Source organism: Pristiophorus japonicus, chromosome 14 (assembly GCF_044704955.1).
Source record: "Pristiophorus japonicus isolate sPriJap1 chromosome 14, sPriJap1.hap1, whole genome shotgun sequence".
NCBI lineage: Eukaryota > Metazoa > Chordata > Chondrichthyes > Pristiophoridae > Pristiophorus > Pristiophorus japonicus.
The window spans coordinates 82,835,765-82,849,680 of NC_091990.1; the positions used below are offsets into that span (position 1 = coordinate 82,835,765).

A 13,916-nucleotide genomic window follows, 5' to 3' on the forward strand; every position below is an offset into this window, starting at 1 on the left:
TCTTGAGGTGTGGATCCACACGGGCTCTCTTGGATTGTGCACCATTGTCTGCAGACTGAAAATGATGGGCTCCATGGTGTGCACAGAGCTCTGTGCAATATTGGAGGCAGACTCCTTCATACTCCTTACCAGTGCTGAGAGGCTCTTGGGCACCCTTGACATTGCACCTATCATCTCGGAATGCATGGCCATCACTCTTCATGTGACTGCCTACCCATTGAGATTCTCATCTGAGTCCTGTGCAGCAGCCCCACGGGGAGCTGGCTCCCAAGGTACATTTTCCCCTTGGCCTTGCTGTAGCCCGCTCGTTCCACATCCCACGTGGCCGCTGGTCACAGTGCCCACCAAATGCTGCCCAATGAGTCGTAGCACTTGCTCCTCCAGGTCTGATAGCTGCTAGCGCTCAGCATCACTCACATCTGTCCTCTGCTGCTCCCTCCTATTGTGGGCAATCTTGGCCTACAAAAGAAACAAATGTGCATGAGTCAGAGTACAGCTATATGCCTGGCAGATATGCTTGCCGTCATTGAATAGCTTTGAATGTAGGCAAGGCATGAGATGTGGATGAGTTGGAGTAGGTGCAGATGTTTGGTGGGTGAGTGGTGTGTTTGGTGCTTTGTGCAGTGTGCTGGTATGTAGGACCTATTGAAGCATGTACTCACCTTGACCATCCGACTGAGGTCGTTGAATTTTTTCCAATACTGTGTCAGGCTGCATTGCACCACACTAATGGTCGAGACGTCCTGTGCCACTTCCCTCCACATTGCCCTGAAGATCTGGGGCAATGGCTTTCTTCCACTGATCGGGAACAACACTTCCCTCCTTTGCTCCACTCCAGCCACCAATGACTCTCGTGCCATGTCCGTGAAGCGATGAGCTATTTCCCTGTGATTGGTATTATTCATCATGGGATTCACTTCCTCACAGGTCACCTTCAGAGCCAGCAATGCTGAAAATAAGCAGCTGCACAATGATACAACCTCCCCTTTAAGAGCTGGAATGAGCCAGTGTGAAGGATGGATGGATCATTGCTGAATGTATTGCCCCTGAAATTCATTATCACTCTGCTGGTAGTGCCTCTGTAGCACCCTGTTTAGGACATTAGCGCTTCAATTAATGCTCCAATTCCTTCCTGGGGAGTTAAAATCCAATTTAGTAGAAGTTCAGAATCATTAGCGCCTGGTGCTAAAATTTCACAATTCCATCTTTCTGTAATTTTTATGAAAATTTGTTCCTCTATCTCCTTCCCACTATTTTGTGGCTGATAATATACATCCAGTGACAGCCCCTCTATAGTTCCCTAATTTGAACCAAATAGATCCTGTCTTTGAAATTGTTCATTAATTCTAATCAATTTGATGCTGTCTTTGAATTTCTTCTGAAGTCAGCTCCAAATGCTCCTTTGGTCAGAAAACACTAAATTGTTGGGGTCTATTTTAACCCTACCCGTCCCATGGAAACCAAGCAGGTGGGGAATTAAAACTGAGCAGGTTAATTACCCATTCAGAACTCACCTGCACCCGTGACCTTAACCTACAGGGTGCTGCAGGTGGCTGAGGCGCCTGCCTAATACAAGAAGGGCCTTAAAACTTTATGCAAACTGGGTTCTAATATGTCAATAGGACCTCGACTGCAGTTTTACACATGACTGAGCAGGTGAATGCATGTTGGCAGCTGTCAGGAAGAAAGAATGACAAAAGGTAAGTCAGAAACGTTCCTTTGTGGAACAAGGAGTAAAAGAAAGAAAGGCTTACATTTATATAGTGCTTTTAATGACCACCGGACATCTCCAAGAGATTTACAGCCATTGAAGTACTTTTGGTGTGGCGTCACTGTTGTAATGTGGGAAACAAGGCAGCCAATTTGCACACAGCAAGGTCCCACAAACAGCAATGTGATAATGACCAGATAAACTGTTTTTGTTATGTTGATTGAGGGATAAATATTGGCCAGGACACCAGGAATAACTCGCCTGCTCTTCTTCAAAATAGTGCCTTGATATCTTTTACGTCCACCTGGGAGGGCAGACGGGGCCACGGTTTAACGTCTCATCCGAAAGTCAGCACCTCCGACAGTGCAGCACTCCCTCAGCACTGCACAGGAGTGTTACTACAGCCCTGTAGCCCATGAGCTTGGTGGCAGATTTGAGGGCCTGGTCTTTTCCTCAGGCGGCCGAAGACTGCACTAGAGGCGGTGTTGAATCTCGTCATCAATGTCTGCTGTTGTTGATAACAGGCTCCTGAGGTATGGGAAATGGTCCACGTTGTCCAGGGCCGCACCGTGGATGTTGATGACTGGGGAGGGGCAGTGCTGGGCGGCGAGGACAAGCTGGTGGAGGACCTTTTTCTAATGGATGTTTAGCGTAAGGCCCATGCTTTTGTACGCCTCAGTAAATACGCTGCCCTCCTGTTTGCAATGTAACAGATTCATAAGGAAGTGCAGGGGCACCTGAAAGGGGAGGGGAGGAAAGGACAAAAGGGAAGGTCTGTGATAGGGTGGGAGGAAGGAGTAATTTAAGAGACAGAAGGGATGATGGACAAAAATGAGATGGTAATGACAAAAGTTAGGAAACAGAAGATGAGGCTAAATGAGGTGTGAATGGTGACATTATCACCAGCTACCATGGGAAAGAGAAAAAAAAGGGGGGTTGTAAAAAAAAGGAAGGAAATGGGAAAGAAATATGGGCAGAGGTTATGGTCTGAAATTGTTGAACTCGATGTTGAATCCAGAAAGCTGTAAAGTGCTGTAAAGAGAGAGCAGTCGCTTCGGAATGCTGAGAGGGGAGGGGAGAGGAAGATGTGATTGTTGGTGGGATCACGCCGAAGGTGGTGGAAGATGATCCGTTGAACATGGAAGCTGGTGGGGTGAAAGGTGAGGCATGGACCATGTACAGTAGACACCTAAAGTCGCTGGAGAAATACCACCAACGATGTCTCCGCAAGCTCTTACAAATCCCTGGGAGGACAGACACACCAACATTAGCGACCTCGACCAGGCCAACATCCCCAGCATTGAAGCACTGACCACACTTGATCAGCTCCGCTGGGCAGGCCACATTGTCCGCATACCAGACACGAGACACCCAAAGCAAGCGCTCTACTCAGAACTCCTTCACAGCAAGCGAACCAAAGTTGGACAGAGGAAACATTACAAGGACACCCTGAAAGCCTCCCTGATAAAGTGCAACATCCCCAACGACCCTTGGAAGTCCCTGGCCAAAGACTGCCCTAAGTGGAGCAGGTGCATCCGGGAGGGCGCTGAGCACCTCGAGTCTCATCGCCGACAACATGCAGAAATCAAGTGCAGGCAGCAGAAAGAGCGTACGGCAAACCTGTCCCAACCTCCCTTACCCTCAACAACTATCTGTCCCACCTGTGACAAGGACTATGGCTTTCATATTGAACTGTTCAGTCACCTGAGAACTCACTTTTAGAGTGGAAGCAAGTCTTCCTCGATTCTGAGGGACTGCCTATGATGATGATGATGACTGAAGTGTCAGCCTAGATCCTAGAGGAGCAGGAGTGTGAGACTCTCCTGAAATCCTCTCCCCATCACTTACCTGGAAGCTGGATCTGCTAATTCTGATGAGGCCAGTGGTCAAATTTGCCAAAGGTCTCATGCTACTACCGGCAGGCAGAAAATTAACTTGACAGAATAGTGCTCCGAGTTCAAATTCCCCCTCCCCCATATTTAAGAAACACGTAGGCCCTGATATTGACAGTGGCATGTAAGCAGGGGGTAGGGTGGGTGGAGGTTGCGTGGGGTCGGGGGAGGTGGGGTTAGTCCCCGCTTACTGTGGTATTTTATCTCCAGAGCGTGTGTCATTTTTATTCTGCAGCAGCTCCATCCGGAAGCCAGCGAGGTTGACAAGTTTAGCTCCCTATCAGGAGAGGAACACTCCGGAGGCCATAGGAGCATGTAAGAAACCACCTGGGGATGGGTGGTCTGATCCCCATCCCCGAGTTGCTCGGATCTACAATCCCGGGGGGAATCCGATCCCCAATCCAGTGGGGTCGGGTCTTTGGAGAGGCGGGATGGTACCATGTTGAGGTGGGGATGGGGTTTGATGGTGGGGGAGAGTCCGACGGCAAGGAAGGAGATAAGCTTGGGTGCCGGGAGGAATTATTCCTGCTCCTCCCGGCCCACAAGCAAAGCTCTAAAGGCACTTATATTTCACCAAAGCTGTCCTTGCCTCCTTTGAGCTGCCGGGTTATACGAGGCCTGGGAAACCCAGCTGGCCAGGGTTAATACTATAAAACAGATTAAACGTGAGGCGCCCAGCATCATTATAATATTTAAATAGCTAACCCACCTCCTGCAAATGATTGGCTGCCCAACTCCTGTCCGGCCTCCATTAAACCTGGAAGTGGGTGGGTTGAATGTGGGTTGGGGTCGGATTTGAGATTTTAAGAATTTTTACATCTCGCCCGACCCCATCCCATCTGTATTTGAATATTAAAGTGATTTGTTATGAAACGTTTCACGATACTATTTTCAGACCTGATATTTTCTTCTGATCAGCAGGACCCAGAAACAGTGTAAGTCTTTGGCGTACTGAGATCTACTCTCAATTCGTCCCTTACTGGTTAACAGCATAGTCCCACATGTAACTACAAAATAAAAGACAGTATAAAGTAATATGTTAAAATGTATAGAGGTACACAAATACATTTATAAATGAGAATACAAGAATGTTAATTTTAAGAATATTACTGAATCTATATGTGGCAGAGAAACCAGATGATGCCATTCTCTTGCTGGAGGTGAATGTGATCAATAATTCCCTTTGCGTTGATATCGCAGCTGGATTCTCTGCACCACAATTTGGTCCATCAAGGATTTTTGCAAGATTATTGGCACCATCATAAATTGTTAAATAATCACCGATGCACGCTGCAAATTCTTGTACATTAAATGTTGAAAATTCCAAGAGAATCTATAAAAATAATGAGATCACATAAGCAAAATCAATAATTTCTACAGGGAGCCATAACTGCATACAATGGCACATTTCACAATATATGAAACAAGGGTGATGTTTTAGTATAAAAAGAAAACAAAAAACTTGCATTTATATAGTCACTGTTGTAATGTAAGAAATACAGCAGCCAATTTGTGCACAGCAAGCTCCAACAAACAGCAATGTGATAATGACCAGATAATTTGTTTTAGTGATATTGATTGCAGGATAAACATTGGCCTGGACACCGGGGTAACTCCTTTGCTCTTCATCGAAAGAGTGTCATGCGATCTTTACATCCATCTGAGAGAACAAATAGGGCCTCGGTTTAACGTCTCATTCAAGACGGCACCTCCAACAATGCAGAACTCCCTCAGTACTGCACTGGAGTGTCAGCCGAGATTTTTGTGCTGTAAGTCTCTGGAGTGGGACTTGAACCAACAACCTTCATAAGCCAGAAATGAGAGTGTTACAACTGAGCCATGGCTGACACATCACATAATGCTAGGTGTCAAACTCAATTTACATGGTGGGTCTGATTTGACATCCTGGCACTTAGCGTAAGCCACATTCAACAAAAAATTATTTGAATACACTGGCTGCTGCTATAATTTTAGATGTACCTGGTGCCTGCCCGAAATCAGTGTTGGCTCAATTAAAATATCTACGGAATGATCATATGATTGTTTAAGGACTCTTCAAACTGTGTGGAAAAACTCGGTGGAGCATGCACTGTGCAAGCTCAGACTAGTTTTTCCAGTTCTAAAGCGACATGAACAGTGGGCCTTAAAGGAACCATGGGAGCTCACTGAAGAAATGGTCAAGATTTTTTTTTTACATCTCCTCCTGTGGAGTGTAGCAGAGCTGGATGCTCCTCTTAGCTCGACATTACCACGTGAACCGCTGCTGGCCATACTTGGCCCTCCTGCATTTCGCTCCTCCATATATTGGAACTTGCAATGTAAAATCAAGGTGAGAATCCTGAGTCTTTGTCCCCTGGTTCCCGATTTACCCACCAGTGGAACCAATCTTTCACTATTTACCCACAGCAAGGTTTCTAAGTTTCACCCACATCTTTACTGGCTGCTCCTCCTTCGGCGCCACTCCCACTATTGCTGCTGCTGCTCCTGTTCATGCAGGAAATGCTAGGCCAGCCCATTCCACCCGACCTGATTCCTCTCCCCACCCTGCTCATGCCTCAATAATCGATCACCAGTTCTCAGTTTCCCTATTTTCCCCACGGAAGCCCTAATTTCCTGACTTCTGTTCCTTCCCGATTTTCCCCTGCCCGAACCCCAGTCTCCTGATCCTCATTCCAAAGTCTTCTTCTCCCCCACCTGAGCCCTTATCTCCCACGGGACAACCGTTTGTGATACGTCCTTACTACACAGTATAAATGCACACGAGGCCCATGCTTGAGAGAAGGTCAGTCTGTGACCTGTCCTTTATTCCTTAGCACTCAAGTGATGAAGGTGGGTGGAGCTTCCCCTTTTATACCTGAAGGTCCAGGTTAGGAGTGTCTCCCACCTAGTGGTCAGTGTTCTCACGGATTACAACTTAGGTCAGTTTATACATGGGTTACAATGCTGGTTGAATACATGACATCACCTCCCCCCCCAAAGTCTTATTGGGATCACAGGTTGAGTCTCTCTGGTGGTTTACGCTCCCTTGTAGAGCGCCTGAGTTGGGGCTCCGGTTGTTGGGCGCTGGCCTGAGTGTCTGCTGTTTGCAGTGCCTCAGGCCTGTCCGGACTGCCCACAGTGACTGGGCTCTCCTCCCTTTGGTTCCGGTGTCCGGTCACCTGTGGTGGAGTGAACTCTATATCGTGTTCTTCCTCTGCTTCTTCTATGGGGTTGCTGAACCTCCTTTTTGTTTGATCCACATGTTTGCGGCAGATTTGTCCATTGATAAGTTTAACTACCAGAATCCTATTTCCCTCTTTGGCAACCAGAGTGCCTGCGAGCCATTTGGGCCCTGCAGCGTAGTTGAGGACAAAAACAGGATCATTTACATCAATACATCGCGTCCTCGCATTCCTGTCATGGTAGTGATATTGTGACTGGGGCCTGCTCTCGACAATTTCTTTCATGGTGGGGTGTATAAGGGATAATTGGGTTTTGAGCGTCCTTTTCATTAGTAGCTCTGCGGGTGGAACCCCTGTGAGTGAGTGTGGTCGGGATCTATAGGCCAACAGGAGGCGTGATAAGCGGGTTTGTAGGGAACCCCCTTGGAATCTGAGCATCCCCTGTTTGATTAGCTGCACTGCTCGTTCTGCCTGGCCGTTTGAGGCCGGATTGAACGGTGCCGTTCTAACATGGTTAATTCCATTGCCTGCCATGAAGTCCTGTGAACACAAAGTTCCAGATCTGCGTCTATCCCTGGCCACCAAACGTGTGACCTGGCAATTGCCTTCATCGTGACAATGCCCGGGTGCCCATTGTGGAGTTCTCTGATGAACACCTCTCTGCCCATCTGGGGCATGACTACGCGGTTTCCCCACAGTAGGCAATCGGCCTGAATCGAGAGTTCATCCTTGCGCCTGTGAAATGATTTAAATTTCTCAGGGCATGCCCTGTACGTGGCTGCCCAGTCCCCATTCAGGACACATTTCTTGACTAGAGACAATAGCGGTTCTCTATTTGTCCAGACTTTAATCTGATGGGCTGTCACGGGTGAGCCTTCGCTTCTGAAAGCTTCAACAGCCATGACCATCTCAGCACCATGCTCGGTAGCCCCCTCAGTGGTGGCTAGTGGGAGCCTGCTGAGTGCATCGGCGCAGTTTTCGGTGCCCGGTCTGTGCCGAATTGTGTAGTCATAGGCAGCTAACGTGAGTGCCCACCTCTGTATGCAGGCCGATGCGTTTGCATTTATGGCCTTGTTGTCGGCCAAAAGGGACGTTAGGGGGTTGTGACCTGTCTCCAGCTCAAATTTCCTGCCAAACAGGTACTGATGCATTTTCTTTACCGCATATACACATGCGAGCGCCTCCTTTTCTACCATCTCGTAGCCCCTTTCTGCCTGGGACAGACTCCTGGAGGCATAAGCTACCGGCTGTAACTGACCCTTGACATTGACATGCTGCAACACACACCCGACACCATAGGACGACGCATCGCACATTAACACAAATTTCTTACATGGGTCATATAGCGTTAACAGATTGTTGGAACATAACAAATTGCATGCTCTATTAAAAGCCCTTTCCTGGCTGTCTCCCCAGACCCATTCGCGACCTTTGCGTAGGAGCACGTGTAGCGGCTCTAGCAGCGTGCTCAATTTGGGAAGGAAGTTACCAAAACAGTTCAGGAACGAACGCAGCTCCGTCGTGTTACGGGGTCTGGGTGCTCTCTGGATCGCTTCCGTCTTAGATGCAGTAGGGCTGATCCCGTCTGCTCCTACCCTCATCCCCAGGAATTCTACCTCTGGAGCTAGGAAGACGCACTTCGCCTTTTTCAGTCGCAGACCTACCCGGTCCAGTCTGCGTAGCACCTCCTCCAGGTTGTGGAGGTGTTCTTCAGTAGCGTATCCTGTAATGAGGATGTCGCCCTGAAAAACCACCGTCCCTGGAATCGACTTGAGGAGGCTTTCCATATTTCGTTGGAAGATCGCGGCGGCCGAGCGAATCCCGAACGCACATCTGTTGTACTCAAACAACCCCTTGTGTGTCATGATGGTGGTCACCTTTTTCAACTCACTCGCCAGCTCCTGGGTCATGTAAGCTGAGGTCAGGTCCAATTTTGAAAAAAGTTTGCCACCGGATAGCGTCGCAAAGAGGTCCTCCGCTCTCGGTAGCGGGTACTGGTCTTGGAGTGACACCCGATTGATGGTGGCCTTGTAATCGGCACATATCCTGACCGACCCATCCGCCTTGAGCACCGACACAATTCGATTGGCGAGATGATGCCTTCCCTCAACAGGCGGTCCAATTCGCCTTCTATCTTTTCCCACATCACGTGCGGCACCGCTCTGGCCTTGTGGTGCACTGATCTGGCGTCCGGGTTTATGTGAATCACTACCTTGGTCCCCATGAAAGTGCCTAAGCCGGGTTGAAATAATGAGTCAAATTTGTCCAGGACCTGTGAGCATGATACTCGCTCCACAGAGGAAATTGCATTGACATCGCCCCATTTCCAGTTCATGACAGCAAGCCAACTCCTCCCCAGTAGTGCGGGACCGTCCCTTGGGACAATCCAGAGTGGCAACCTGTTCTCCGAATCTTTGTGGGTCACGACTACCGTGGCGCTGCCTAGCACCGGAATGATCTGCTTTGTGTAAGTCCGTAGCTGTGCGTCAATCGATGATAATTTTGGCCTCCTGGCCTTGGGTGCCCACAACTTTTCGAACTGTTTGATACCCATCAGGGACTGGCTGGCACCCGTGTCTAACTCCATTGATACTGGGATGCCATTGAGGAGCACTTTCATCATTATCGGTGGCGTCCTGGTGTATGAACTTTATACGTGCTCCACATGAACTCGCTGAACTTCAGCTTCCAGCGATTTCCCCCAGTGTCCATTTCTGCAATTTCTGCAGGTATTTTGCTCATCTCTGCAAACTCCGGCTGAATGTATGCCTCCACGCCTGCAGCATGAGTTGCGGTTTGAAACAAAAGATCCCTTGCCAGTCGATCGTCCCTGACTGCCACTGTTATTGTCCTTGAGTGCACCATTAACAGCTGTTGATGGCCCCATTACTGGCCGCATTGTCCCTTGCAATGGCGTGAATCGCTGTTCAGCTTGCCATTGTCTCTGTTGAACTCCCCCTCTGGGTTCGACTACATGTTGGGGCATGCCTGACTGCCCTTGTCTGCCTGGAGAACTGTGTGCTGCTTTAACAATGTTGAATCTCTGTCCCAACCATTCCTTAACACAGTACCTCTCGTCTGTTCTGCTAGTGGCCATGCTCGCGTGGTTTAAATCCCAGTTTCTTGTCGCCATTGATACGTCCTTACTACACAGTATAAATGCACACGAGGCCCATGCTTGAGAGAAGGTCAGTCTGTGACCTGTCCTTTATTCCTTAGCACTCAAGTGATGAAGGTTGGTGGAGCTTCCCCTTTTATACCTGAAGGTCCAGGTTAGGAGTGTCTCCACCTAGTGGTCAGTGTTCTCACGGATTACAACTTAGGTCAGTTTATACATGGGTTACAATGCTGGTTGAATACATGACAGTTTGTTTAGCTATTTCTGTTGTTAGAACATAGCTTGCTAAATTAAATACAAGCAACTGAAACTTGCATTTCAGTAGCCAAAATAAAATTGAAGTTGTTTAAATAGGTTGGGTTCTTCAAAGCCAAATTTGGATCATAAAATTAGGTCATTTTGAAACTGGAAAACTTAAGTGAAGGGCCCTGTTGCAGGATAATAGCATGCTGAAAAATAGTTCGACTAATTAATGAAGTAGGCAGATTTTACAAACCAATGAATCGTGGGAAAGGAATAGACTGAGGGAGGTAAAGAATTACATTGTTCTGAGATCTTAGGAATACTTACTTAGAAATTGGGCCGCATAATGCCCATTTTTCAGGCACTACGCAACCACCTAAGGACCTATAATGGCGGCAGGATGCACACTTCCGAACGGCAGTGCACAGTCTGTCATTTTGATTTAGGAGGTAGAAGCACAGAAGGATCATAGAATCATAGAAAGTTACGGCACAGAAGGAGGCCCTTCAGCCCATTGTGTCTGCGCTGGCCAAGAAAGAGCTATCCAGCCTATCTTACTTTCCAGCTCTTGGTTCCTAGCCTTATAGGTTACGACACTTGAAGTACATATCTAAGTACCTTTTAAATGGGGTGATAGTTTCTGCCTCTACCACCCTTTCAGGCAGGGAGTTCCACCGTCTATGTGAAAAAAACTTCTCCTCAACTCCCCTCTAATCCTTCTACGAATTACTTTAAATCTATGGGCCTTGCTTATTGACCTCTCTATTAAGGGAAATAAGTCCTTCCTAGCCACTCTATCCAGACCCCTCATCATTTTATACACCTCAATAAGGTTTCCCCTCAGCCTCCTCTGTTATAAATAAAACAACACCAGCCTATCTAATCTTGCCTCATAGCTAAAATTATTCAGTCCTGGCAACATCCTTGTAAATCTCCTCTGTACGCTTTCTAGTGCAATCTCATTCTTCCTTAATGAGGTAACCAGAACTGTATGCAGTATTCTAGCTGCAGCCTAACTAGTGTTTTATACAGTTACAGCATAACAACCTTGCTCTTGTATTCTATGCCTTGGCTAATAAAGGAAAGGATCCCCTTTTCCTTCTTACCCACCTTATCTATCTGTCCTGCTACCTTCAAGGATCTGTGGACATGTACTCTATGCTCCCTCTGTTCCTTTACATTTCTCAGTATCCTACCATTTGTTGTGTATTCCCTTGTCTCACCAAATACATTACCTAGCAGCACTTGTGTCAGGAGCATACACCAGCAGGATTCAAAGCAGCCAGAAAATTTTGTACATCTGGGTCACGTGCTACATGCAGGACACAATCACCATTTTAAACCATCCCAGCAGGGGAAGGAAGAAGACGAGAGGCAGCTACCCCTATCTGCCCGAGCTCTCAAAGACCAGTTCATCGAGGAGTAGTTAAATTAAGTCTGATCTCCCATTCCCCATCCACCAAGTCCAACAATCATTACCTCTATTCTTATAACCACCATTACACTGCATTCCTTTACTCCATGCTTATTAGTCTCAGCCTTATTTCCGGACAAACATAAATACCAAAAGCAAATTCGAGGTGCCTGTCTTTTGTGTTCCTTTGCCTACCCGCGTGCTCCTATGAGGTTTTCCCCCAGTGGCAACAGCTAGGGAGGTGGATTGCTATTGAGCTTCCACTGAGAACACTCCAGTTGCCCTTGGAAGATGACCTTGAGCAGCCCTGGGCCTAGAGCACCATCTTGGCATGGATTGCAGCAGTGAGGATCCTCTGTGTGAATCGCATCAGCTAGGGCACTGGCGGAGTGGTTGATCGTAGCACAAGCATACTGTCATCCTGAGAGGACAGCAGGTTCTTCTTTGATGGAGCCATGGCTACTCTATGGGGGTGGTGCCTCAGCATTCATAGTGCTCTGCAGTGATGTGAAGCACTGGAAAGCCCTTTCATCAGTAGCTCTCAGAAGTAAGATGGAATGAGATGCTCCATCATGGTGGGTTGCGCTGCATTGCTCATAGATCCCACTTCAGAAAGAATGGGCTCCATGCTCTGCCCCAAGTTGGAGGTAGACTCCTCCATGCTGACTGTCATTATGTGCAAGCCCTCTGGCATGCTGTCCAGTGCACAAAGCATTTTCTGGTGTATACCCATTACCCTTCTTCGTTAGCCTGTTCCATCGAAGTCTGCATCTGAGTGCTCTGTAGCAGAACCAGTATGCGGCCTCGACATCCAACAAGCTTGCAGATTCATATCCTATCCTCCTACCCTGATTAATCAAGGACAGTCAGCATGCATTTGTTAAGGGAATGTCGTGTATGACTAACTTGATTGAATTTTTTGAGGTAACAAGGAGGGTTCATGAGGGTAGTGCGTTTGATGTAGTGTAAATGGATTTTAGCAAGGCTTTGAGAAGGTCCCACATGTCAGACTGGTCATGAAAGTAATAGCCTATGGGATCCAGGGCAAAGTAGCAAGTTAGATCCAAAATTGGCTCAGAGGCAGGAAGCAAAGGGTAATGATTGCTGGGTGTTTTTGTGACTTGAAGGCTGTTTCCAGTGGGGTTCCGCAGGGCTCAGTACTAGGTTTCTTGCTTTTTGTGGTACATATCCATGATTTAGACTTGAATGTATGGGTATGTTTAAGAAGTTTGCAGATGATACTAAAATCGGCTGTGTGGTTGGTAATGAAGAAGAACACTGTAGACTGCAGGAAGATATCAATGAAGTGGTCAGGTGGACACAACAGTGGCAAATGGAATTCCATCTGGAGAAGTGTGAGGTAATGCATTTGGGGAGGGTTAACGAGGCAAGGAAACACACATTAAATGGTAGGACACTGAGAAATGTAAAGGAACAAAGGGATCTGTGGAGTGCATGTCTACAGATCCCTGATGGTAGCAGGCCAGATAGATAAGGTGGTTAAGAAGGCATATGGAATAATTGCTTTTATTAGCCAAGGCATAGACTACAAGAGCAGGGTTGTTAGCTTGAACTGCATAAAACACTAGTTAGGTCACAGCTAGAGTACTGGTGCAGTTTTGGTCACCACATTACAGGAAAGATGTGATTGCAATGGAGAGCATACAGAGGAGATTTATGAGGATATTGCCTCGACTGGAGAATTTTAACTATGAGGAAAGCTTGGATTTGGTGGGTTAGATTTCTTCTGAATAGAGGAGGCTGAGGGGAGACTTTATTGAAGTGTATAAAATTATGAGGGGCCTAGATCGAATGGATAAGGACCTATTTCCCTTAGCAGAGAGGTCAACAACCAAGGGGCATAGATTTAAAGTAATTGGTAGGAGGTTTAGAGGGGATTTGAGGGGAAATGTCTTTACCTAGAGAGTGGTGGGGGTCTGAAACTCACTGCCTGAAAGGGTGGTAGAGACAGAAACCCTCACCACATTTAAAGAGTACTTGGATGTGCACTTGAAGTGCCGTAACCAACAGGGCTATGGACCAAGAGCTGGAAAGTGGGATTAGGCTTCATAGCTGTTTGTCAGCCGGTGAGGTCACAATAGCCTCCTTCCGTGCTGTAAATTTCTATGATTCTGTGATACCTTAGCTCCTGTGCATTTCATAGAATCATAGAATGGTTATAACACAGAAGGAAGGCATTTGGCCCATCGAGCCTGTGCTGGCTCTCTGCAAGAGTACTTCAGCTAGTCCCACTCTCCCGCCCTTTCCCCATAGCCCTGCAATTTGTTTTCCTTCAGGCACTTATCCAATTCCCTTTTCAAAGCCACAATTGAATCTCCCTCCACCACCATTTCTGGCAGTGAATTCCAGATTCTAA

General features: G+C 47.4%; 1 protein-coding gene across 9 annotated transcripts in view; it reads right to left on the reverse strand.

Moving 5' to 3' along the window:
* LOC139279957 (low choriolytic enzyme-like) overlaps positions 1 to 13,916 on the reverse strand; it is a 630,591-nt gene that overhangs the window by 40,344 nt on the left and 576,331 nt on the right. For 7 of the 9 annotated variants that reach the window (XM_070899317.1, XM_070899312.1, XM_070899311.1 and 4 more), the window contains 2 exons: positions 4,714 to 4,936; positions 4,501 to 4,610 (listed from right to left, as the gene is read on the reverse strand). The exons of 1 other annotated variant lie outside the window; for it this stretch is intronic. In XM_070899317.1, coding sequence (XP_070755418.1) covers positions 4,501 to 4,610; positions 4,714 to 4,936 — 333 coding nt within the window. The remainder of the gene's footprint in view (positions 1 to 4,500; positions 4,611 to 4,713; positions 4,937 to 13,916) is intronic. One more of the 9 variants, XM_070899319.1, reaches the window with a different exon arrangement.